The following is a 24609-nucleotide window of genomic DNA, read 5'->3' as shown; positions in this document are numbered from 1 at the left end:
ACAAAAGCTTAAACACACATACCAACAGATTCACGAACAGCTGTTATGAGACTTCTGAATGGACCTGTCAAATTTTAAAATTAATGTTGTTCTCGCTCTTTATGCACTTTCTCTGCAGCTATAACATTGTATTCTTTGCTCTGTGCTATTACCCTAACGCACTTTGTCTGTTATGATCTGCCTGTGTTACATGCAAAACAAAACTTTTCATTGTATCTAGGCACATGTGACATTAATAAATCAAATCAAACCTTGTAAAATTGGATGTCTAAAATGTTTCAGAACATAGTAAGCAAAATAGTATAAAACAGTTGAAATGTGCCATTTATCTTCCGCAAATACAAGGAGGTTGGGAAAGAGACCATCAGACTCTTAAAACAATAATTAAGGATTATTGTCATAAATACCCACAGGATTGGAACAAAGGATTAGGTTTCTTATTGTTAGCTAGAAGAGGTCTTCCAAGTTAATCTACTACATTTAGTCCATTTGAATTGATCGACGATGAGGGGAAATGAAGACCCTAAAAATGATTGAGAGATGTTTCTCAAGGAAAATTCAAGGAAATCTGTAGAAATACACCTGGATGTACTACATTAACCAAACATAAAATGGATGCAGGAGAATCAGAACCAATACAACAACTTCCTTGTTTATTATGCTCAGGAGAACTGGCCAAATAAGCAAAATGTGTTGACTATATTCTGCAACAAAGTAAATGCAGTCACAAAAATCCACATCATTCAGGTTTAAAAATACGGCACAGATATTCCAAAGTCTTGAAATCAAGATGTGGTTTAAAGTTCCTAATTACATAGTTTGTATAGACAATGTCTAATCTACAATAATACTTCGGAAGAACATGCAAAATAATTAAAAGATCGATTTGAACAATTACTGTTAGAACATTGAACAACATAGAACACAGAACAGTCTCACACAGAAACAGGCCTTTAAGTTCCCCATGATGGCATTCTAAACTAATCCCATCTGTCTGCACATGGTTTACTTGCCTCTTTTTTTTCTGCCTGTTCACGTACCTGTCTAAATGCCTCTTAAACATTGCTACAGTATCAGCTTCAATCACCCCACGCGGAGTGTGTTCCAAGCACCTACCACCCTCTGTGTAAAGACCTTGCCTCTCAGATCTTTAAACTTTTCCCCTCTCAAATTAACCCTTTGCCTCCTAGTGTGACATTTCCACCCTGGGAAAAAGACTCCAACTATCCAACCTATCCACGTCTCTCATAATTTTACATAATTCGTTCAGATTGTCCCTCAGTCTCTGAAGCTGTAGCAAAAACAATCCAACTTTGTTCAACTTCTCCTTATAGCTATCGCACTCCACTCTACATATTGTTTCAAGAAACCCTCCTGCCCTGAACAAATTATGCCTCATCTAAGCCACTAACAGAGTCAATATTGGGGAAGTATTAGCACGCATCACAACAACCCTATATCGTTTATATACTTTTCCACGATCTACCCACATATTTGTTCCTCTATTTCCCACTGACTATTGGGAGGCTGACATAGTATAACCACAACATAATGACCACACCTTTCTTATTCTTATATGGCCTCACTGGATGAGCCCTCCAAGATGTCCTCTCTTACTGCAGCTCCAACATTCTCCTTAAACAGTAATGCAACTCCTCCTTCCATTTTACATCCCTCACTATCAAACCTGAAACACCAAAACCTGGAAAGTTGAGCTGCCAGCCCTGCCATTCTCTCAACCAAGTTTCTGTAATGACAACATCCTGGACCCATATACTAATCCAGGCTATAATCTCATCTGCTTTATCTGTTGTAACGCTCGCACTAAAATAAATAAACTTCAAACCACCAGTCCCACCACGTTCATTCACCTGGCCTTGCCTGTTCTTCCTACTAGATTTAGCCTATACCTTCTCCTCAATCGCTCCACATGCTGATCTAATGTGCCTCCCTATTTATCCTCCTTGTAGATCTCTCTCATTGCTGCTGTCGCCTCTCTTTGAATTTTGCTGCAATCTGATTTGCCATATGAAAGTTTTAAAAGATTTATTTAAATGAAGTTACTGCATATTTTCTGTGTTCCTATCCCAGAGGGTGGTTTAGTTGTTTCATTGCCTGAATCCATAGTTGAGGTAGAAAGCCTCATTTCATTTAATAAATAATTGGATATGCACTTAACTTGCTATAATCTGCAGGGTTATGGATCAAAGGCTGGGGAGTAGGATTAAGTTAGATAGCTCTTTTCCAAATGCCATGGGCAGAATGGGTGGAAAGGCATCTTACGTCTTACATTTTAATGCAGGGATAATTTTTTAAAATCTAAAATCTGCAATTTTAATGTCTGCATGGTGCAATATTTTAACATGAAGGCAGAAACAGAATCTGAATTTCCATTTGTATCAGTACATATTTTTGCAATATATAAAAATGTTGATTTTAGAAATACCTTTACTTGGTTAATTGTTTTTTATGCTTCAGTTTCACACCATTAAAAGAAGCCCAGGTTGAGCTTTGAAATAAAATGTTTATTTAAAGCATTACAACCAGCTTTGACTCAGAAACCAATAGGAATTAATTTTGTTCTGTGGCAAATTTAAGTCTGTGGATGACTACCACACGGGAATGTAAATATGTTATCCCTGGAGGGAAATAAGAATATCACAAATTGGTCCTTTTTGCATAACTTATTAATTCTAAAATAATGGAAAAACTATCACGCATTTCCCAGATCATTTGCAACCCGCAGTTAGGACAAAGTCTTTACTCGATATATGGAGTAGGGAGTCGGCTCGCTAAGCAGACTTTTAAACCTTTCATGGGACATGGGAATGTTGCCTGTCCCTAATTGCTGTTATGCTGATTGGCCTGCTGGGCCATTTCAGAGGGCAGTTCAGAGTCAACACCTTTGCCGAGACTGTTGAGGTGATGGGGAAAGAGTCTCATTTGAGGCAGTAACTTTAATGAGGAACTTCACAGTTTGGAGGCAATAGGACTCAGAGAATCACTCATTGGCACAACATGGACCAATGGAGTCATACAGATGTACAGCATGGAAACTCGTCCAACTCGTCCTTGACCACGAGATATCCTAAGCTAATCTGGTCCCATCTGCCAGCACTTGGCCCATATCGCTCCAAACCCTTCCTATCCATAAACCCATCCAGATGTCTTTTAAATGCTGTAATTATACAACCTCCACCACTTCCTCTAGCAGCTCATTCCATACATGCACCACCCTCTGCATGAAAAAGTTGCCCCTTAGGTCCCTTTTATATGTTTACCCTCTGACCCTGAATCTATGCCCTCTAGTTCTGGACTCCCCCACCCCAGGGAAAAGACCTTGACTGTTTATCCTATCCATGTCCGTCATGACTTTATAAACCTTTATAAAGTCACCCTTCAGCCTCCAACGCTCCAGAGGAAATAGCCCCAGCCTATTCGACCTTGACTTATAGCTCAAATCCTCCAACCCTGGCAACATCCTAAAATAGTTTAGCGTCCAATAAGAACTGGTAGAATCTCACTCTAACATATTGAGTTGATTCATATATTTCATGTAAAATGGTAGTATACTACTGATTCTCTACTCTCTGAAATGGTCTCTACCCTGCCTTCTAAAAAGATACTGAATAAAAGAATTGTGGACGCTGTAAATCAGAAACAAAAAGCTCAGCAGGACTGGCAGCATCTGTGCAGAGAAATCAGAGTTAATGTTTCAGGTCCAGTGACCCTTCCTCAGAACAGGCAATTCGAAAGAGATATGCTGTCGGAGTGCTTTTATGGTGAGAATATCCAGTACAAACAACACAGCATTGATTATTCTTACTCTAAAGCTAATTACTATTGAATTAAATGTTGGATAGGAAAATAAATGCTGTTGGTTGCGAATCTTATCAGATTGAGTGGACCGGTTGGAAAGACAGTTAGAAGCTATGAGGAATTTGCAACAGCAACAGTATGCAATGGGTGGCAGTTATAGGAAGGGGGGGCAAGTCTCAGATACAGTCACGTAGATGGGTTAACTCCAGGAAAGATAAGAGATGTAGGCAGCTAATGCAGGAGTCTTTTGTGGCTATACCCATTTCAAACGGGTATACTGTTTTGGAAAATGTAGGTGGTGATGGATTCTCAGGGGAGCGTTGCACAAACAGTCAAGTTTCTGGTATTGAGACTGGCTCTAATGCAACGAGGGGTATGTCGGATTCCAAGAGATCAATTGTGTTAGGGGATTCTCTAGTCCAAGGTACACAAGGCCAGCAGCGAAGAAACAGAATGGTGTGTTGCTTCTCTGGTGCCAGGATCAAGGATATCTCAGAGAGGGTGCAGAATGTTCTCACGGGGGAGAGGTGCCATCAAGAGGTCATTGTCCACATTGGAACCAATGACATAGGAAGGGAAAAGTTTGAGATTCTGAAGGGAAAATACAGAGAGTTAGGCAGAAATTTAAAAAGGAGGTCCTCGAGAGTAGTAATACCTGGATTACTCCCAGTGCTACGAGCCAGTGAGGCAGGAATAGGAGGATAGAGCAGATGAATACATGGCTGAGGAGCTGGTTTATGGGAGAAGGATTCACATTTTTGGACCACTGGAATCTCTTCTGGGGTAGAAGTGACCTGTACAAGAAGGAGAGATTGCACTTAAATTGGAAGGGGACTAGTACACTGGCAGGGAAATTTGCTGGAGCTGCTCAGGATGATTTAAACTAGTAAGGTGGGGGTGTGGGGCCCAGGGAGATAGTGAGGAAAGAGTCAATCTGAGACTGGCACAGTTGAGAACAGAAACGAGTCAAACAGTCAGGGTCAGTCAGGGCAGGCAGGGACAAGGTAGGACTAATAATTTAAACTGCATTTATTTCAATGCAAGGGGCCTAACTGGGAAGGCAGATGAACTCAGGACATGGTTAGGAACATGGGACTGGGATATCATAGCAGTTACAGAAATATGGCTCAGGGATAGGCAGGACTGGCAGCTTACTGTTCCAGGATACAAACGCTACAGGAAGAATATAAAGGGAGGTAAGAGAGGAGGAAGAGTGGCGTTCTAGATAAGGGATAGCATTACAGCCGTGCTGAGGGAGGATATTCCTGGAAATACATCCAGGGAAGTTATTTGGGTGGAAATGAGAAATAAGAAAGGGATGATCACCTTATTGGGATTGTATTATGGACCTCCTAATAGTCAGAGGGAAATTGAGAAACAAACTTGTAAGGAGATCTCAGCTATCTGTAAGAATAATAGGGTGGCTATGGTAGGGGATTTTAACTTTCCAAACATAGACTGGGACTGCCATAGTGTTGAGGGTTTAGATGGAGAGGAATTTGTTAAGTGTGTATAAGAAAATTTTCTGATTCAGTATGTGGATGTACCTATTAGGGAAGGTACAAAACTTGACCTACTCTTGGGAAATAAGGCAGGGCAGGTAACTGAGATGACAGTTGGAAAGCATTTTGGGGCCAGTGACCATAATTCTATTAGATTTAAAATATTGATGAAAAGGATAGACCAGATCTAAAAGTTGAAGTTCTAAATTGGAGAAAGGCCAATTTTGACGGTATTAGGCAAGAACTTTCGAAAGCTGATTGAGGGCAGATGTTTGCAGGTAAATGGACGGCTGGAAAATGGGAAGCCTTCAGAAATGAGATAACAAGAATCCAGAGAAAGTATATTCCTATAAGGGTGAAAGGAAAGGCTGGTAGGTATAGGGAATGCTGGATGACTAAAGAAATTGTGGGTTTGGTTAAGAAAATGAAGGAAGCATATGTCAGGTATAGACAGGATAGATCGAGTGAATCCTTAGAAGAGTATAAAGGCAGTAGGAGTATACTTAAGAGGGAAACCAGGAGGGCAAAAAGGGGACATGAGATAGCTTTGGCAAATAGAATTAAGGAGAATCCAAAGGGTTTTTACAAATACATTAAGGACAAAAGGGTAACTAGGGAGAGAATAGGGCACCTCAAAGATCAGCAAAGCAGCCTTTGTGTGGAGCCACAGAAAATGGGGGAGATACTAAACGAGTATTTTGCATCAATATTTACTGTGGAAAAGGATATGGAAGATGTAGATTGTAGGGAAATAGATGGTGACATCTTGCAAAATGTCCAGATTACAAAGTAGGAAGTGCTGGATGTCTTGAAATGGGTAAAGGTGGATAAATCCCCAGGATCTGATCAGGTGTACCCGAGAACTCTGTGGGAAGCTGGAGAAGTGATTGCTGGAACTCTTGCTGAGATATTTGTATGATCGATAGTCACAGGTGAGGTGCCAGAAAACTGGAAATTGGCTAACATGGTGCCACTCTTTAATAAGGGTGGTAAGGACAAGCCAGGGAACTATAGACCAGCGAGCCTGACGTCGGTGGTGGGCAAGTTGTTGGAGGGAATCCTGAGGGACAGGATGTACATGTATTTGGAAAGGCAAGGTCTGATTAAGGATAGTCAACATGGCTTTGTGCGTGGGAAATCATGTCTCACAAACTTGATTGAGTTTTTTGAAGAAGTAACAAAGAGGATTGATGAGGGCAGAGAGGTAGATGTGATCTATATGGACTTCAGTAAGGCATTCGACAAGGTTCCCCATGGGAGACTGATTAGCAAGGTTAGATCTCAAGGAATACAGAGAGAACTAGCCATTTGGATACAGAACTGGCTCAAAGGTAGAAGACAGAGGGTGGTGGTGGGGGGTTGTTTTTCAGACTGGAGGCCTGTGACCAGTGGAGTGCCACAAGGATCAGTGCTGGGTCCTCTGCATTTTGTCATTTACATTAATGATTTGGATGTGAGCATAAGAGGTACAGTTGGTAAGTTTGCAGATGATACCAAAATTGGAGGTGTAGTGGACAGTGAAGAGGGATACCTCAGAATACAATGGGATCTTGATCAGAAGGGCCAATGGGCTGAGAAGTAGCAGATGGACTTTAATTCAGATAAATGCGAGGTGCTGCATTTTGGGAAAGCAAATCTTAGCAGGACTTATACACTTAATGGTAAGGTCCTAGGGAGTGTTGCTGAACAAAGAGACCTTGGAGTGCAGGTTCATAGCTCCTTGAAAGTGGAGTCGCAGGTCGATAGAATAGTGAAGGCGGCGTTTGGTATGCTTTCCTTTATTGGTCAGAGTATTGAGTACAGAAATTGGGAGGTCACGTTGCGGCTGTACAGGACATTGGTTAGGCCACTGTTGGAATAGTGCATGTAATTCTGGTCTCCTTCCTATTGGAAAGATGTTGTGAAATTTGAAAGGGTTCAGAAAAGATTTAGAAGGATGTTGCCAGGGTTGGAGGATTTGAGCTATAGGGAGAAAATGAACAGGCTGGGGCTGTTTTCCCTGGAGCGTCGGGAGCTGAGGAATGACCTTATAAAGGTTTACAAAATTATGAGGGACATGGATAGGGTAAACAGACAAAGTCTTTTCCCTGGGGTTGCATAGGGTTAGGGTGAGATGGGAAAGATATAAAAGAGACCTACGGGGCAACCTTTTCACACAGAGGGTGGTACGTGTATGGAATGAGCTGCCAGAGGAAGTGGTGGAGGCTGATACAATTGCAACATTTAAGAGGCATTTGGATGGGTATATGAATAGAAAGGGTTTGAAGGGATATGGGCCAGGTGCTGGAAGGTGGGACTAGATTGTGTTGGGATATCTGGTCAGCATGGATGGGTTGGACCCAAGGGTCTGTTTCCGTGCTGTACATCTCTGTGACTCTATTTCCTTCACATCAAAGGGGAACAAGGTCTGTTTTATGGAAATGACTGACAAGACTTAATCAAAAGCAATTTTCACCTCGCACCGTGAATGCAGAATTGTGATGCTTCATTCCGTTGTTGCATGACTCAAAACAAAATTCATTGAATTAAACCCTCTACGGTGCGGATAGACTGTATGAATCCACTTCTGTTTTTAATCCTACAGAATAGAACGGAAACAATATCCAGTAAAGGAGGAGCTGTGCTGTTAATGAAAAGACTGCAGATACATTTAGATCAGGTGAAAGTTTAATATCAGCTACAAGTTACATGTACTGGTGCCTTTCAGGTGAAGAATGTCTCAAGCTGTTTAAGCAGAAAACCAACAATTAAGAGAAAATTGAAGAGGAAAATTTTCACATGGAAACACCCATCTTATTTGCAGAAAATGAGCACTACAGCAATAAAAGTCAAGTCATACAGGATATAAAAACCGAAAGAACTGCAGGTGCTGTAAATCAGAAACAAAAACAGAAATTGATGCAAAAATGCAGCAGGTCTGGCAGCATCTGTGGACAGAAATCAGAATTAATGTTTTGGGTCCAGAACCCTTCCTTGGAACTCAGGTGAACTGTGTCGTCATATACTTTCCTGCCCATTTCATGCATTGGATTTGGCCGTGCCAATTTGAGTCAGATTCCTTTCAGGAACCTGATGAACTTGCTAATAAAAGCTTGTCAATTAGGATCTAACACTGGAATCTGATGAAAACTCCCTTTGCAATAGTTGTCATTCTCTTTGACACTTAGAAATCAGATCACAAAAATCAGAAAATGGCATTTCTAGTAATATTTTAAGTATAAAAACAACAGCAAAATATTGCAGATGCTAATCATCTGAAATATAAACAGAAATGCAAATTCTGTGTTATACAACTGAGTTAAAGTACAAAAGGAGGGAAATCTTGCTTCACTTGTACAGGGCTTGGCTTAGACCATACTGGGAATATAAATAGAAATGCTGGAAGGATTTAGCAGGGTCAAGCAGCATCTGCAGAGCACCATGAAAACTGTCTGACCCGGTGAGCATTTCTGGCATTTTCTGTTTACACTAAAAGCATCATGAGCTGTTTTCAGGTAATTTACAAGATGGTTAGGGCTGTTCATGCACTACACTGGAGATTTGAAGATTTTTGGCTGCAGGAACTGACAGTACTTTGTGAAAGGGTGTTTATTTGTCCAAGCTTGTGGAAAGCTAGTTTAGTTCAACAAGAGGCGTTGTTTCACCTAACACTTTGACTAGAAGAGGAGAAAAAGAAACCAGCATGAACATAGGGCATACAAAGAAGGGACAGAGGAAGGCAGTGCATAGAAAATACTCCAGCAGACGAGGGAATGTACCTTGAACTTCTTTATCATGATTGACCAAGACTTCCACAGACCGATACACGGACACACAGAGCACTGGATCAGAGACTAGCAGCTTGAGGGCAATGACTATCTTGTCCAAAACTGTCTAATGGTGCCTCTCTGGAACTGAAGCACAAATAAGCACAATTTTCGCTGTGCTTGATAATACATCTTCAATTACACATTTTTCCTCCTCTTCTACTACTGCCAATGGATCTAGAACTCCATGAAGATTTGGAAAAATGAAACTAAGAAAATGGCAAAAGTTAGAGGCAATTGCATATCATTACCAACCAGTGATTGTTAAGTGAAACACCAGGGTGTGCTCGAGCCTGAACAAAGGGGATAGTTAAATGACAACTAATGTATCTTGACCTAATTGCTGGCTCCCACGTCAGCACTAACAGTCTCTTCCACAATTAAAAGGCAAAAGGTAAAGTCGCCATATTTCTACCAGACCATAGTGGTGCTCTCTCTCTCTAGAAAAAGACAACTGTGGTGGTCACCTCAGGATAGGGGAGAAGCTAAGAAGGAGAATCCTTCAGTTGTTGCGGGAATTGAACCCACACTATTGGCGTCACTCTGACAAAGTCATCCCTTCTCCTGTGCAAGTTGTGGTGTTTCACCTGACAAGTTTAAGGTAGTTAAGCCAACTATAACTCCCCAACTGCTGACCACAAAATGTTCAGCTAGCTCATAGACAAAAGTGGAACCTTCTGATCCCTCTATTGTGCGATTATCCTAGAGTCTGAAAACTTATCAATCTCAGCCTTGAGTGAGCAATTACAACCCTTTGGTGACAGACAACTCTAAAAAAGGTCCACAACCCTCTCAGTGAAGACGTTCCTCATCTCTGTGAACACATTAGCCTGGGACTGTGTCCCCAAGCTCTACACTCCAGCCAAGAGAAACAGCCTCTCAGAATCATAAATGCTTAATTCGTCTAAACTCTAGTAGACATACTCCACTCAACTTCTCAACACAGAACAACCCTCTCAATCCAAGAATAATTTAATGAACTTTTGATGCAACACTTCCAAGGCAAATAAATCCTTCCTTAGATAAGGAGATGAAACTGTGCACAATGTTGCCAGTGTGGTCTCACTTTAACTCTGAACAATTGTAGCAAGATTGCTTTCCCCTCACACTTTAACTTAATTGTACAACACTCGCAGATCAACTGGCAGCTGTCTTCTTGGGACATCTTCAACCTCTCCCTGCCTGTTTCAAGAGGACCAACATCATCCCTGTGCCTAAGGCGGCTCATGCAGCATGTCTCAATGACTGCCGCCCAGTGGCCCTAACTTCGATGGTCATGAAGTGCTTTGAAAGGCTGGTCACGGCATTAATCAACTCCAACCTCCCAACTACTCTTGACCCACTCCAATTTGCCTATCGGACCAACCGATCCATGTAAGATGCCACATCACTTGCCCTTCACTCCTCTCTAGAACATCCTGACACGAAGAACAGCTATGTAAGAATCCTACTTATTGTCTACAGTTCAGCCTTCGACACTTATCTCCTCGAGAGTGATTACTAAACCCCACTCTCTGCAACTGGATCCTCAGTTTCCTGACCCACAGGCCACAACCAGTGAAGATTGGAGACAATATTTCATCCTCACTAATCCTCAACACTGGTGGCCCCCCGGGGTGCATACTCAACCCCCTATTGTACTCATTGTATACCCATGACTGCTTCACCAAATACCAGACTAATGCCATTTACAAGTTCACTGATGACACCACCATAATCAGTCGAATCTCAGATGGTGACAAAACAAAACAGACGGGAGGCGGAAGACCTGAAAAAATGGTGCACTGAGGACAACCTAGCTCTCAATGCCAGCAAAACCAAGGAACTCATTATTGTTTTTAGGCAGGATGTTACTCATGCCCTCCCACACATTAACAGCACAGAGGTGGAACGAATGGAAAGTGTCAAGCTCTTGGAAGTGGTCATCCACAACAAGCCTTCATGTGGATGCACTGGTTACAAAGGCCCAACATCTCTTCTTCCTCAGGCAGCTGAGGAAGTTTGGCATGACGATGAATACCCTTGCCAACTTTTATAGGTGTGCCATCAAAAGCATTCTCTCTGGATGTATCTACAACCGCTACCATCAGGAAGAAACTATAGAAGCCTGAACACACGCACCAACTGGCTTCGAAACAGTTTCTGCTCTACTGTTGTTAGAATACTGAATGGACTCTCAAACTCCTGTAGCCATGTTTTTGTTTTTGCTGCTGTTTACCTATTATTTACATATCTATGCTATTTAACTCTGATCTGCCTATATTGCTCGCAAGACAAAGCTTTCACTGTGCCTCGGTATACGTGACAATAAATTCAATTCAATTCAACTGCATTCCTAATTTGGGAAACCTGCACATGCATTTCCTATGTTTAATTTACAAGGAGATTACAATTTCTCTCTAAACATCAAACACTTTCTCATAACCGAAAATAATTCTAATCTATTGTTCTATCCAATGTGAATATCCTTCCATGCCCTCACTTTATATTTTATCTTCCATCTTACTGCCAATGCACTTGACATGCCTATATTCCTTTTGCAGCCTTTTGGTTTCCTCTTTCAGCTTAAATTCTCATTTAAATTTTGCGCTGTTGGCAAACTTGGATAAATTACGCGTGACCCTTCATCGAAGTAATTAATAGGATTAAAATATCTGAACCTCCAGCAAAAGATCTTTGTGGCACCCTTATTGCTACAGCCTAACACTTCAAAAGGACCCATGCAACCCTTCTCTGCCTTCTGTCTGTTAATCAATCCTCGATCCATGCTGGTATATAGTCTCAACAAACAAGACCTTGACTTGTGTAATAACCTCTTATATGGCACATTGCTGAATATATCTTGGAAATCCAGATGCATTAGATGCACTGATTCCCTTTTACCTACATTGCCAGTTACATCCTCAAAGGCCTAAAAAATATTTGTTGAGCACAATTTCCCTTTCATTAAATTATGTTGCTTCTAATCATATTACACTTAAGTTCCTGCGATAACATCCTTGATAATGGATTCCAGCACTTTCCTGACAACCAATCTCAGGCTAATTAGCCTGTAGCTCTTTACTTACTCGCTCTCTCTCCCCTTTCTTGAGTAGCAGTATTATATTTGTACCCTTCCAAAACAACTGCCACCATTCTAGAATTTAGGGAATTTGGAAAGATTGCAATGACTAGTTGTCCTACAGCACTTGGGCTGTTCAAGGAGGGAGCTTATCACCACTTTCTCAAGAGCAACTAGGGATAGGCACTAAATACTGGCCGACCCCAGTGATGCCCACACTCCATAGTGAACTTTTCAAAATCAATCTCCTCTGCAACCTAGAATGTAGCTCAACAGGTCAAAGGGTTTAGCAGCTTTTGTTTCCATTAGTTTCTCAAGTAGTTTTTTTGTACTGACACTAATGGGAACCAATGAATTAGGAGAAGGACTACACCACCTAACTCCTCAAGCCTGCTCCATCATTTGACAATATCAAACTGAGCTGACCACAGTCTCAATTCCACTTTCTTGCTGACCTCATAACCCTTAATGTACTTTTTAGTCAAGGAGCTACCTGAGTACACCTTAATATTATTCAATGGCCTGGATTCCACCACGCTCTGAGAAGAGAATGCAAAAGAAAGAAAATCTCATCACCATTTTAATTAGCAGACTATTTATTTTAAAACCGTGCCCCTCACTTCTAGTTTCACCCACGAGGACACATAGTCAGCGCTCATCCTGTCAAGTCCCCACAGGATCTTGTATGTTTCAATCAGTTCACCTCTTCTTGTTCTGAACTCCAATGAATACGATCACAGCAACTATTTATCTTAAGATTCAACAATGAAATCCATCAAACCTTCGGCCTTGTCAGTTTTCAATACCAGTCCTTATTTTCCATCATTAATTCCACAGACTTTTCTCTAGAGGATGTTTACTTACTTTACTTAATCTTTTCATTTTTAAACACAAGCAGTCCCTAGGTTGCAAACACTCTGTTTGCAATTCAGAACACAATTCAGGACAATGGAAAACAGTCATTCATAAGTACAGGAAATGTTCATAGGTCGGATGCTGAAGTGTTAAAACTATGCACAGAATTGTTGATGATTTGAATTTATTATTGTCACATGTACTCAGGTACAGTGAAAAGTATTGCTTTGCATGTTGACCAGACTAACCATACCTTTTGTGAGTACATCAGGGTAATAGATCAGAATGCAGAATATAGTGTTACAGCTACAGAGAAGGTGCAGAGAAAGATCAACTCCAATATGTGAGAGGTCCGTTCATAAATCTGATAACAGCAGAGAAGGAGCTATCCTTAAATCTGTTGATACATGTTTAAAATTGTGTATCTTTTGGCCCAATGGAAGAGGGTAAAAGAGAGTATAACTAGGTGGGAGGGGTCTTTGATGATGTTGGCTGCTGTCCTGATGCAGCGGGAAGCTCAGACAGAGTCAATGGAAGGAAAGCTGATTTGTGTGATGGACTGGGCTGTGTTCACAATTCTATGCAATTTCTTGTGGTCTTGGGCAGAACAGTTGCCATACCAAGCCATGATGCATCCCGATAGGATACTTTCTACAGAGCATCTATAAATATTGGTTCCAGTCATTGTGGACATGCCAAACTTTCTTAACCTCCTGAGGAAGTGTGGGGCATTGGTGTACTTTCTGGACTGTAACATTGATGTAGATTGACCAGGATAGACAGTTGATGATATTTACTCCGAGGAACTTGAAACTCTCGACCACCTTCACCTCAGCACCATTGATCCAGACATCCATTCTGCTTCCTGAAGTTGATGGCCAGTTGCTTCATTTTGCTGACATTGACAGATTGTTGTCTTTACACCATGCCAGTAAATTGTCTATCTTATTGTCATTTGAGATCCGATCCACTACAGTGGTGTCATCAGTAAATTTGTAAGTGAAGTGAGAGCTGATTTTGGCTACACAGTTGAGAGTGTATAAGGAGTACAGCAAGGGGCTGAGTACACAGCCTTGCAGACCACAAGTATTGAGGATTATTGTGGAGGTGGTGCTTTCGCCTATCTTTACTAATTGCAGTCTGCAGGTCAGCAAATTGAGGATCCAGTAACACAAAGGGGAACAGGGTCCTGGGTCTCAGACTTTGGAGCTGAGTTTTGTTGGAATTATGGTGCTGAAGGCAGATCCAAAGACAATAAATAGGAGGTATCCTTGTTATTCAGATGTTCCAGGGATGAGTATAGGGCCAGGGAGATGGCAGCTGCCATGGATATGTACCTATATACATATGCATGAGCATTCCTTAGTCAGATGTTCATAAATTGGCGATCCCCTGTATTTACGAACACTCTTACCATCTGTTTTTATATTTCTAGCTAGCTTCCTCCCCCCCAATCTAATGTCTCACCTTGTTTTTCTTCTTACTCTTCACTAGTTTTTGTATTCTGCCCAATATTCTGCCTTACTAATCTTCCTGAACACAAATTTTTCTTTCCATTTCACACCATCTTTAACTTTATTAGCCATGGACTGCACCCCTCCCCTCGAGGTGCTCGCTCTCTCATTATATTTTTGTTGACTGTCATGTAATATTTTCTTAAATGTCTTCTATGAACCTCTACTGACCTACTCCTTAACTTAACTTCCCAGTTCACTTTAGTGAGTTCTCTCTTCGTATCCTCATAAGAAATCTTATTTTAAGCATGAAACTATTCCTAGACATACCCTCCCTCAAACTGAATATCAAATTCAAATTCTTATGATCAATGCTAACCAGGCTCACCTTTGCCTTGAGACAATTAATTAATCCTACGACCTATAATACTCTAACCTTTGCCCATTACTAGGTCTACAATAACCTGCTCTTTGGTTGGATCGAGAACATGCATGATTTAAGAAACTGTCCTGAAAATAGTTTATATCCTCATCTTTCATGCCACTTCTGCCAATCTGACTCTTCCTATTTAAATATAGCTCAAATCACCAGGCATTATCACCAGCGTTGCTCACAAGCCCACAAAACTGCTTCCTGTATGCCTAGTCCTGCAGCACAGTTACTGTTAAGGGCCTGTAAGTGGCTTCTACAATAATCTTATTACCTTTACTATTCATTATCTCCAGCCAAACCTATTCTATGTCTTAATCTTTCGGAGTGCAGAGATTTCTCTTTAATACTTTATATAATAAATGTCTCCAACTTTTCCCCGCTTCCCATCCTTCTGAAATGTCAAGTACCCTTAAATAATCAGGTCCCAGCCTTTGTCGTCTTGCAGCCACGTCTCTGTAATGGCTGTCAGATCATACTTACTTATTTCTATTTAAGCTGTCAATTCATCTGTTTTGTTGAGAATGATACATGCATTCAGACTCAGAGGCTTTAGTTTTGTCTCTTTACAATTTCCATAACCTCTAGGCTTATCTTCTTGCACATTGGTAAATTTGCACACGCTATCCTGTCCACAATTGCTTGATTATCATTTTCCTTACTGCTACCTGCTCTCTTGCCTTATTGTTTCTTTAATTTATCCTATCTTCCCTTACTAGAATCTTTAACCCCACTTTTTAGTTTAAACTCTTCTCCACTTTCCTGGTGAGATAATTCATGAGAACAATCCCAGCATCAAATCAAAGAACATCCATCCATCTCCAGTATTGGTGCCAGGTTCCATGAATTCTAATCCATTTGTTCCGTACCAACCTTTAAGCCACACATTTCACTCTAACTTTATTTAGTATTATACAGAACAGAGGACTGTACACAGAAATAGGTGCTTCAGCCCGCCATGTCTGTGCTGACCATGATGCCTTTCTAAACTAATCCCATCTGCCTGCAGATGCTGGAATCTGAAAACAAAAGAGAAAATGCTGGAAAATCTCAGCAGGTCTGGCAGCATCTGCAAGCTTTTACAAAGGGTCAGTTAGACTCGAAACATCAGCTCCTTTCTCTCCTTACAGATACTGCTAGACCTGCTGAGATTTTCCAGCATTTTCTCTTTTGGTTATCGAATCTGCTTCTGCCATCTCCCCTGGGTGCACATTCAGGCACCTGCAACCATCTGCATAAAAAAAAACTTGCCTCGCACATCTCCTTTCAACATTACCTCATTGACATTAAACCTATGACCCCTGACATTTCAACCCTGGGAAAGACACCGTGACTATCCACCCTGTCCATGCCTCTCATAGTTTTATATATTTCTATCAGGTCAGCCCTCAGCCTCTGACACTCAAGCAAGTTTGTCCACCATCTCCTTAAGCTAATACACTCTGATCCTGGTAAATCTCCTTTGCACCCTCTCCAAAACCTCAACATCCTTTTTATAGTGTAGTGATCAGAACTACATGCAATACTCTATAACCGAGTCCCTACATTTAGGCCAGGTAAGTTCAGTCGCTACGTCATGAACGGGGATCCGGAGGACGTGGTGGATAGGGTGGTGGAAGGGAAGGCAGTCATTTTTACTGCAGACTGCCCTAGCAGGCCACACGGCCAGACCAAGCCAGTCTCTAGCCTAGGTGAGTGCAGTGTGGCCAGGTGAAACAGGATGCACAGCAGCAAAGACAGAAGGTCTTGCTCCACAAATTTGTGTCCCCATCATCTCTCTGCCATCTCACACTTACAGGTTCTCTACTCAGTCTAACTCTGCCACTGCACCCACATCTCACCAAGGCTGATGGATAGATCACAACTCTCACTGTCGACATGCATCATGACCCTTGGCAGCTCTTTTCGTTCCTCATCCACTTAACTACTGACTCTTCCTGTCTTCTGTTCTTCACGATCACTCACTGGGGACACCTCACCACCTCTTCTGCTAATAGAGTACCAGTAACTGCATCTCCATCACACTCAAAACCAACCTTTATCCAGTTGCAGGAAAAATTGGTACAGCCCCAGGACTGCAGTCTCCAACACATCTTGGAGTCCTCTCTGTAGGCCTGATACTGGTTGTACTGAAAGGCAGAACTGACTGTGATCCACTCCTTAGTCCCCACACTGCAATGATAAAAATACCAAGAATCTGATAGGGTGACAAACATCTCACTGATTGTCACCAGTCCCCTGGACTGCAACAGGATGAGTCCCTTGACTGATTATGGCAGTTTGCCCTAACTCTGGTCCCTCTTAACCCCAATGTCACTGCTTCCCTTTGACTTTCATTTATGGCCATTCACTTGAAGTATATGCTGTATGTTTGTCATGTAAGCTGCTGTCCAATGCTGCAGGTGTGACATGATATAACTCAGTGCCACACAGAAGCACATCCAGCTCTTTGAATTTTCAGTGTTCCCCACCAACACAGCTGTCTCTCCCTTTGAGCCATGCAAGTCAGGGAGACTGGCAGCCTCTAACTGAGCACTAAAGATCCTGTGAATAACTGTCTGCCTCTCATCCATAAGAAAGCTTGACAGATTGAACATCAATCAGCCAGTTAATGGCTGACCAAGTGTTCCTGGTAAATCACTAATCTCGGTGTTGAAGTCCCACCTTGGCAGAAGCAGCCAAACAACCAGTGGTTAGTAGTGTCTAGATGTGACATATCATCACTGGAAGCCTATTCTTCAGGTGTTTCAATGGTGAGCAGTTCAGTCACTTGAGTCTCATCGGATAGGCAATAGCACAGCCTTCAGCAGCCAACTCCTCAAATCGCACTCCTGGCCCAAGTTGGCCCCAGACTGGTGTAAATAGATTCTCACTCCCCACCAGCAGTCAGGAAATCAATCACTTTTCTTGACTGGAGACAAGCTGAGGCCTGTTATTGGTCATTAATTGAACTCTTAAGGACCTTAATTGCAGATGAGTCCATAAGGTTTCCAATGGACCTTCTTACCCAATTACTGAAGTATCAGAAGAGGATGAATATGTCTCCACACTGCCCAATTATTTTCCCTTCATCACTTTCCTTGCCTTATCCAAGAAGTGAATATAGTTGCACCCAAGATTTCAATTGGGTTGAAATGCAGCTTGACACACTAACTCCAATGTCTATGATGTTTTCCATTATCATTTCTGTTAAAACTGATGGAAGATTTATATTATTACAATCCAGACCATTTAACATAGCCACATGCAGAATGCCTTCCCATTTCTTATAATAGAAATTGTAACATATTCTACTGTGTCAAACCTTGACCCTGACTAACTGTTAGCTTTTTTCTAGTTTCGAATTACTCAGAAGTGTACTTATACTTTCCTGCAATATTTATTTAAATATACTGAACAGAATGATCAGCCTCTCCCGAATGAGAAATTTGAAAACTGTGAACTGCATAAGCTATGATAACTATCACAAATCTGGTTAATGTGCAGTCAAGAAATATTTACAATCTCATTTCAACAAATATTCTTATTATACTCTTAAATCAAGTGAACAGGATAAATTTGAAAACCTTTGAACATTAGTCCCTGTGGTGTAATTTTGTCTCCTATTATAGGAGAACACTAAATCAGTGAGAGTTTTGTGCTCTTTCTCCGAGAAATAAAATTTAAGCTTACCAAATAAATCTAAACTTCTGTGTTCTTAGCATTAGCTTAAACTTCCTTTCATTCCTTTATTTTGTAGAGCAGTACAACCCTCCCTTGACCCCAGCATCTGTGGCTAGCATAAAACGTGGACACACTGGAAACGGCTTTTAGGAATTTCTGTTTCAGAAAGCAGATGTTAATTCACCATGCAAGGCCATTTGTTAATTGTCATTATTTGGTCCTTTATCACATGAAAAGGCTGGCACTGAAATATAGATCCAATAAATCACTTTGACACAGAGGTCTGCAGTGGCTTAAGAGGGCTACTATCTCATTCTGAAGTAACCGTTTCAATGCAAATTACACGATAAAAATAGCAAATTGCAACATTTCAACACTGGAAAACAGGGCATATATTCAACAGGAAGTAATAATTTAGAAGAAAATATTAATTCTTTAATACAAATTTTATCTGAACTAAGAAGGGATATTATATTAAATTTGTAAAATGATACTCTTTCAAGCTCATAGAAAGAAACGTCGCCATTCAAAAGTGACAAAAAGTAAACTGGAAAGAATAGGTCATTCTTAGAACAACATAATGTGGATTATCAGGATGGAAGGCATCGAAGTACTGCATAACAAATTGAAAAAATGTGTCCTTTACAGTCTGTTTTGAAATTCAATGACTGTATTAAGCCCATTTTTCACCTTTAAAGTTCTTAATGTATTTACATAAAGATCTGATGCACCGTCTACCAACTACTGTGACAATATAAAGGTGGAAGTAGCGTAATATCGGGTCAGCGTCAAGAAATGACTCCTGAAACACAATTTGGAACCTGGGAGATAAGCATTAAGATGAGCTGGGTTTACATCTTCTACCTTTTTGAAGGTTGAAACATTTTGCCATTTTTATTGGTTCACACCAAGCCACGTATCTATCCTCTTTGCTTTATTCCAAACAAAGCCAACATCCTTATAAAAGGTCATTTCATAAAACATCCTGTTGGAGCGAAATTCAGAAAAGGCCAAAAGTGATATTTGATAATACAAATGATGACAACAGAACATCAAAATAGTATGAACAATTACTGCTGTCTGATTGGAAATTACTGCCCCAGAGGGCTGTGCGTTACCAGTTGTTAAATATGTTCAAGGTTAAGATCGCCAGATTACAGAATGCATCTTCTGTGGTGATCTCTCAGGTTTCAGAATGACTTGCTTCCAGTCCAATTCGATGGGTTCTAAGATGACTGATAAGTCTGATATCCAATTTGCAGATTCTGCCACATGCAAGGCAGTTGGTGAAGCGTTGGTTAGCTGGGTTGTTTGGAGGCTTGTGCATTCCCTCTGATGCCTCAATCTTGCCTCTGCATGTTCCTGACATAGTCTTTCCGAACGAGTCTCCTCCAAGCAGCTTAGTGCCTGAGCAATTAAATTATGCTGGGTCCCAACGCTCTCTGTGGAGGGATCCAGGACAAATCATATTCTGGGAAGCCAGCATCCGGGACATGGAACAACAAGCTGAATTTTGGGACAATCCAAGAAATTCCAAGACAGTTGATCATCCCGATGACTCAGAGAGGATATTTGATCCCTTCAGGGATGTCTTAAAAGAAATAACAATTTCTTTTCTATTGTCCTCATGCTGTGACCAAGTTCCAGTAGAGCAGTTGCTTCTAGACTTGGAGCCAAGCATGCAAGCTCATTATATTTCTAAAATAACATGGTTTTTAAATGGCTATTTGGTTAGCATACTAGAGGTATCCCTAAACTCTGAAAGAAGATATGGCCTTGATGTAGTAATAGAGGTGGTGATGAGAGCTTTGAACAAACAAAAATTAAAACAGAATTCAGGACCTACTCTACCTGCTTCTCCAATGAAGGAATCAGTAAGTTCTAAAGTTGAAATGATGACACTGTCTTGAGCAACCAAGGCTGTGAAATTTTCATAAATTAAGTATTTCAAAGTTGCCCATATCAGTTCAGTAGCAGGTTGTAATTATGAAAGAACATTCATTTTCCCATGTTAGTTAAACTTTTGTTTACTAAATCTATAGAATTGTTCTGCTTATTAATCTAGTTTCATTCAATATTCCAACAGGTACATTCTTAAATGTGTCAACTTGTACTACAAATGATATAACATCTACTCTATTTTGATCTGCAACAAAATAAATCAATTTATTTTGAACAAATTAAAATGTAAAATTAAACACTTCAATTTCACTGTAAAATAATTAAAATTGTATAAAAGTTAACATTTTAACTGAAAAATGTGTTTTAAACTAAACTTTGTTAGAATTAGTGCACAATAGTGCAGTCATATAGATCCTAAACTAACAACTTAAAACATTTTGAATTCAAATCCCAGCACAGCTAGTTACAAAAGTAGATCTGGTAATTTGTGAGTGACCAGAACGAAAGCTGCTGGGTTGTCATAAACTGGTTAAAAAATATTTTTTGGGAAAAGAAACCTAACACTCTAATCAGTCCAGCTTATGTCAACCACTAGATACACATAGTAAGATTAACACTTAAGTCATTCAGTTATAGTGTTTTAGAGCTATAGAACCACATATCATGGAAACAGACTCTTAATTCCAACTCAACTATGCCGACTAGACATCCCAATCTGACCTAGTCCCATTTGCCAGCATTTGGCCTTATCTCTCTCAACCCTTCCTATTCATGTACTGATCTAGTTTCCTTTTAAATGTTATAACTGCACCCGGCTCTTCCACTTCCTCTCATTCCATATGTGCATTACCCTTTGCGTGAAAACGTTGTCTCTCGGGTCCTTCATAAATATTTCTCCTCTCACATTAAACCTATCCTCTTTAACTCTGGACTCCCCACCCTTGTAAAAAGATCTTGGCAATTCACCCGATCAATGCCACTCATGATTTTATAAATCTCTATAAGGTCACCACTCAGTCTCCAACACTCCAGGGAAAAATGCCCCAGTGTTTAGATTAGAGTGGTGCTGGAAAAGCACACCAGGTCAGGCAGCATCCGAGGAGCAGGAAAGTCGATGTTTCGGGCAAAAGCCCTTCATCAGGAATGGAGGCAGGGAGCATCAAGGGTAGAGAGATAAGTGGTGGAGAAGGTAGCAAAGAGTACAATGGGTGAATGGGGGGTGGGGATGAAGGTGATAGGTCAGAGAGGAGGGTGGAGTGGATAGGTGGGAAGGAAGATTGGCAGGTAGGACAGGTCATGAGGATGGTGCTGAGCTGGAAGGTTGGAACTAGGGTAAGGTGGGGGGAGGGGAAATGAGGAAACTGGTGAAGTCCACATTGATGCCCTGGAGGTGAAGTGTTCCAAAGCAGAAGATGAAGCGTTCTTCCTCCAGGCATCGGGTGGCGAGGGAGCGGAGATGGAGGAGGCCCAGCACCTGCATGTCCTCAGCAGAGTGGGAGGGGGAGTTGAAATGTTGGGCCATGGGGCGGTGCGGTTGATTGATGCAGGTGTCCCGGAGATGTTCCCTAAAGCGCTCTGCAAGGAGGCGTCCAGTCTCCCCAATGTAGAGGAGACCACATCGGGAGCAACGGATACAATAAATGACATTGGTGGATGTGCAGGTAAAACTTTGATGGGGCCTTGGATGGAGGTGAGGGAGGAGGTGTGGGCGCAGGTTTTGCAATTCCTGCGGTGGCAGGGGAGGGTGCCAGGATGGGAAGGTGGGTTATTGGGGGCGTGGACCTGACCAGGTAGTCACGGAGGGAACGGTCTTTGTAGAAAGCGGAAAGGGGTGGGAAGGGAAATATATCTCTGGTGGTGGGGTCCGTTTGGAGGTGGCGGAAATGTCTGCGGATGATGCGGTTTATGCGAAGGTTGGTAGGGTGGAAAGTGAGGATCGTGGGGGGGGGGTTTCTATCCTTGTTACGGTGGGAGGGGTGGGGTTCGAGGGCAGAGGTGCGGGATGTGGATGAGATGGGTTGGAGGGCATCTTCAACCACGTGGGAAAGGAAATTGCAGTCTCGAAAGAAGGAAAACTGCTCCAGCCTATTCAGCCTCTCTCTATAGCTCAAATCATCCAGTCCTTCTAAATCTTTTCTGCCCCTTCTCAAGTGTAACAACAGCCTTCCTATCGTTATCGGAGCAACTAGCAGAGGACAGTAAATTCACATAAACCACGTTTTTTAAATATTACATTTGTCATGACACATTTCTTTACACATGTGGAACATTAGTCTGTCAATAGATTCACAATAGCAAAGCAATGGAGATGCTAAGTTCCAGTTCTTCAAACACCTGAAAATAACTTTGTGACTTCCAACAGGATCCCTGAGAACTAGATAAGTTTGCATTTAATTTTCCCATGTGCTACAAGTAGACCCACAATGCCATTGCAGGGGGAGGAACTCCAGGATTTTGATCCAGTGACACTAAAGGAATAGCTATATATTTTTAAGTCAGGATGGTAAGTGGCATGGAGAGGAACTTGCAAGGGATCTTGTTCCCATGTTTCTGCTGCCCTTGTCCTTCTCAAAGAAATTGATTGGGAGTTTGGAAGCTGCTGCCTCAATATCTTTGGTGAATGTCTGCAGGACGTCTTGTAGAGAGTACACATCGCTAATACATAGCATCAGTGGTGGAGTAAATGAATGTTCGGATGGCAATCAGGCAGACTGGATGACGTCAAGCTTCTTGCGTGCTGTTGGCATTGCACTCATCCAAGCAAGTGGGAAGTATTGCATTACACTTTTGATTTGGGCCTTGTAGATGATGGACAGGCTTTGGAAGTCAGGAGGTAAATCACTCGCCGCAGTTTTCCTAGTCTCTGACCTGCTCTTGTAACCACTGTATTTATGTAGCAGGTCCTGTTTAGTTTTTCGTCTATGGTACCCCTAGGATGTCGATAATGGGGCATTCAGTGCTGTAACATGAGAGTGTGTCAAGAGATGGTGTTTAGGTTGTCATTATCTGGCGTTAATGTGGCATGAATGTTACTTACCAGTAATCAGCCCAAGCCTGGATATTGTCTGGATATGGACTGTTTCAGTATCGAGGAGCCCCAAATGGTTTGAACATTGTGCAATCATCAGCAAACATCTCCACTTCTGACCTTATGATGGAGGGAAGGTCAAGCAAAGTCCAAAACATTCAAGTAGAGAGCAATTAGATTCCGCTCAAAGGAACCAAAATCTATGTTGCAAAAGCCACATTCAATATTGAAATCTCACCCTCAGAAAACTGTGATGTATCAAATGTAGCTATTTTTATCAATTGAGGAAGGCACTTATTTTAGCACTAATGCTCCAAGTTAACTTTCAGCAGAGGATTTCTTGCATAACATCATCATATAGTGTCTCTGATGGAGCCCAAGGAGTGGTAGTTTCATGTCTAGAATTTCCTGACTCATCTCAGAGCCAGCCCCAAGGACCTTCACTCCATGGCATATGGGTGCATTAATGAAAACACAAGTCCAAGTTTGAACAGTCTAGCATATCTGCCAAAATAACTCTACAGAAGCCGGTATCCCATCACCAAGTCAGCCTTTATTTACAGTGCTTGACAGTGGTCCTGCTTCCTCAGAGCCAGCTCTCAGAGTGGACTGAATCTCTGGTATTTCTGTTTATATCTGCGAGCCAGGGCCCTCTGAACCATATTAACAGACCCAGTCAGGGAATTCATTTTCTGTGAGGTCAACCTGGCTGACCTTGTTACAATCACTACATCTCTCTCCCTCTCTATGTCTATGGACATGATCTTGTAGCCTCTCCTGGGACATTTTGCACTGGGTCCGGTTCCTCCCACTCAGCCTCAGCCAAGGGCAGCATGTACCTGACCGTAGCCTATCTCTTGCACCTGGAGCATCTTGGAAGAAGTACATCCTCTTCGTCAGGCGGTAAAAGCATCCAGGCTGTAACATCCAGTGTCCATTTCAGACTCTGAGGCTTCTTTGACGCTAGATGGAGGAGTAGTACCCACAAGTTCTGACAGCCTTTCTGGCTGTTCTGAGAAGCCGGTATGTTTTTGCTCCTGCCGCGTTTACGAGTTTGCAGTTTTCATGTGGTCCTTATGCTTGTTCAGG

The 24609-nt window shown here is 41.6% G+C and overlaps 1 protein-coding gene across 4 annotated transcripts in view; it reads right to left on the bottom strand.

Moving 5' to 3' along the window:
- Nucleotides 1-24609, bottom strand: part of cstpp1 (centriolar satellite-associated tubulin polyglutamylase complex regulator 1) — a 368165-nt gene that overhangs the window by 311096 nt on the left and 32460 nt on the right. Inside the window, exon 2 of one of the 4 annotated variants that reach the window (XM_043705472.2) lies at nt 7777-7899. The exons of 2 other annotated variants lie outside the window; for them this stretch is intronic. In XM_043705472.2, coding sequence (XP_043561407.2) covers nt 7777-7810 — 34 coding nt within the window. In that variant the 5' untranslated portion in view covers nt 7811-7899. The remainder of the gene's footprint in view (nt 1-7776; nt 7900-24609) is intronic. One more of the 4 variants, XM_043705471.2, reaches the window with a different exon arrangement.

This window comes from Chiloscyllium plagiosum, unplaced genomic scaffold (genome assembly GCF_037043375.1).
Source record: "Chiloscyllium plagiosum isolate Xiang-an unplaced genomic scaffold, Cpla_swu_hap1 HiC_scaffold_18, whole genome shotgun sequence".
Lineage (NCBI taxonomy): Eukaryota > Metazoa > Chordata > Chondrichthyes > Orectolobiformes > Hemiscylliidae > Chiloscyllium > Chiloscyllium plagiosum.
The sequence above is the reverse complement of the archived record's forward strand: the minus strand, read 5'-3'. Positions and strand labels throughout refer to the sequence as shown.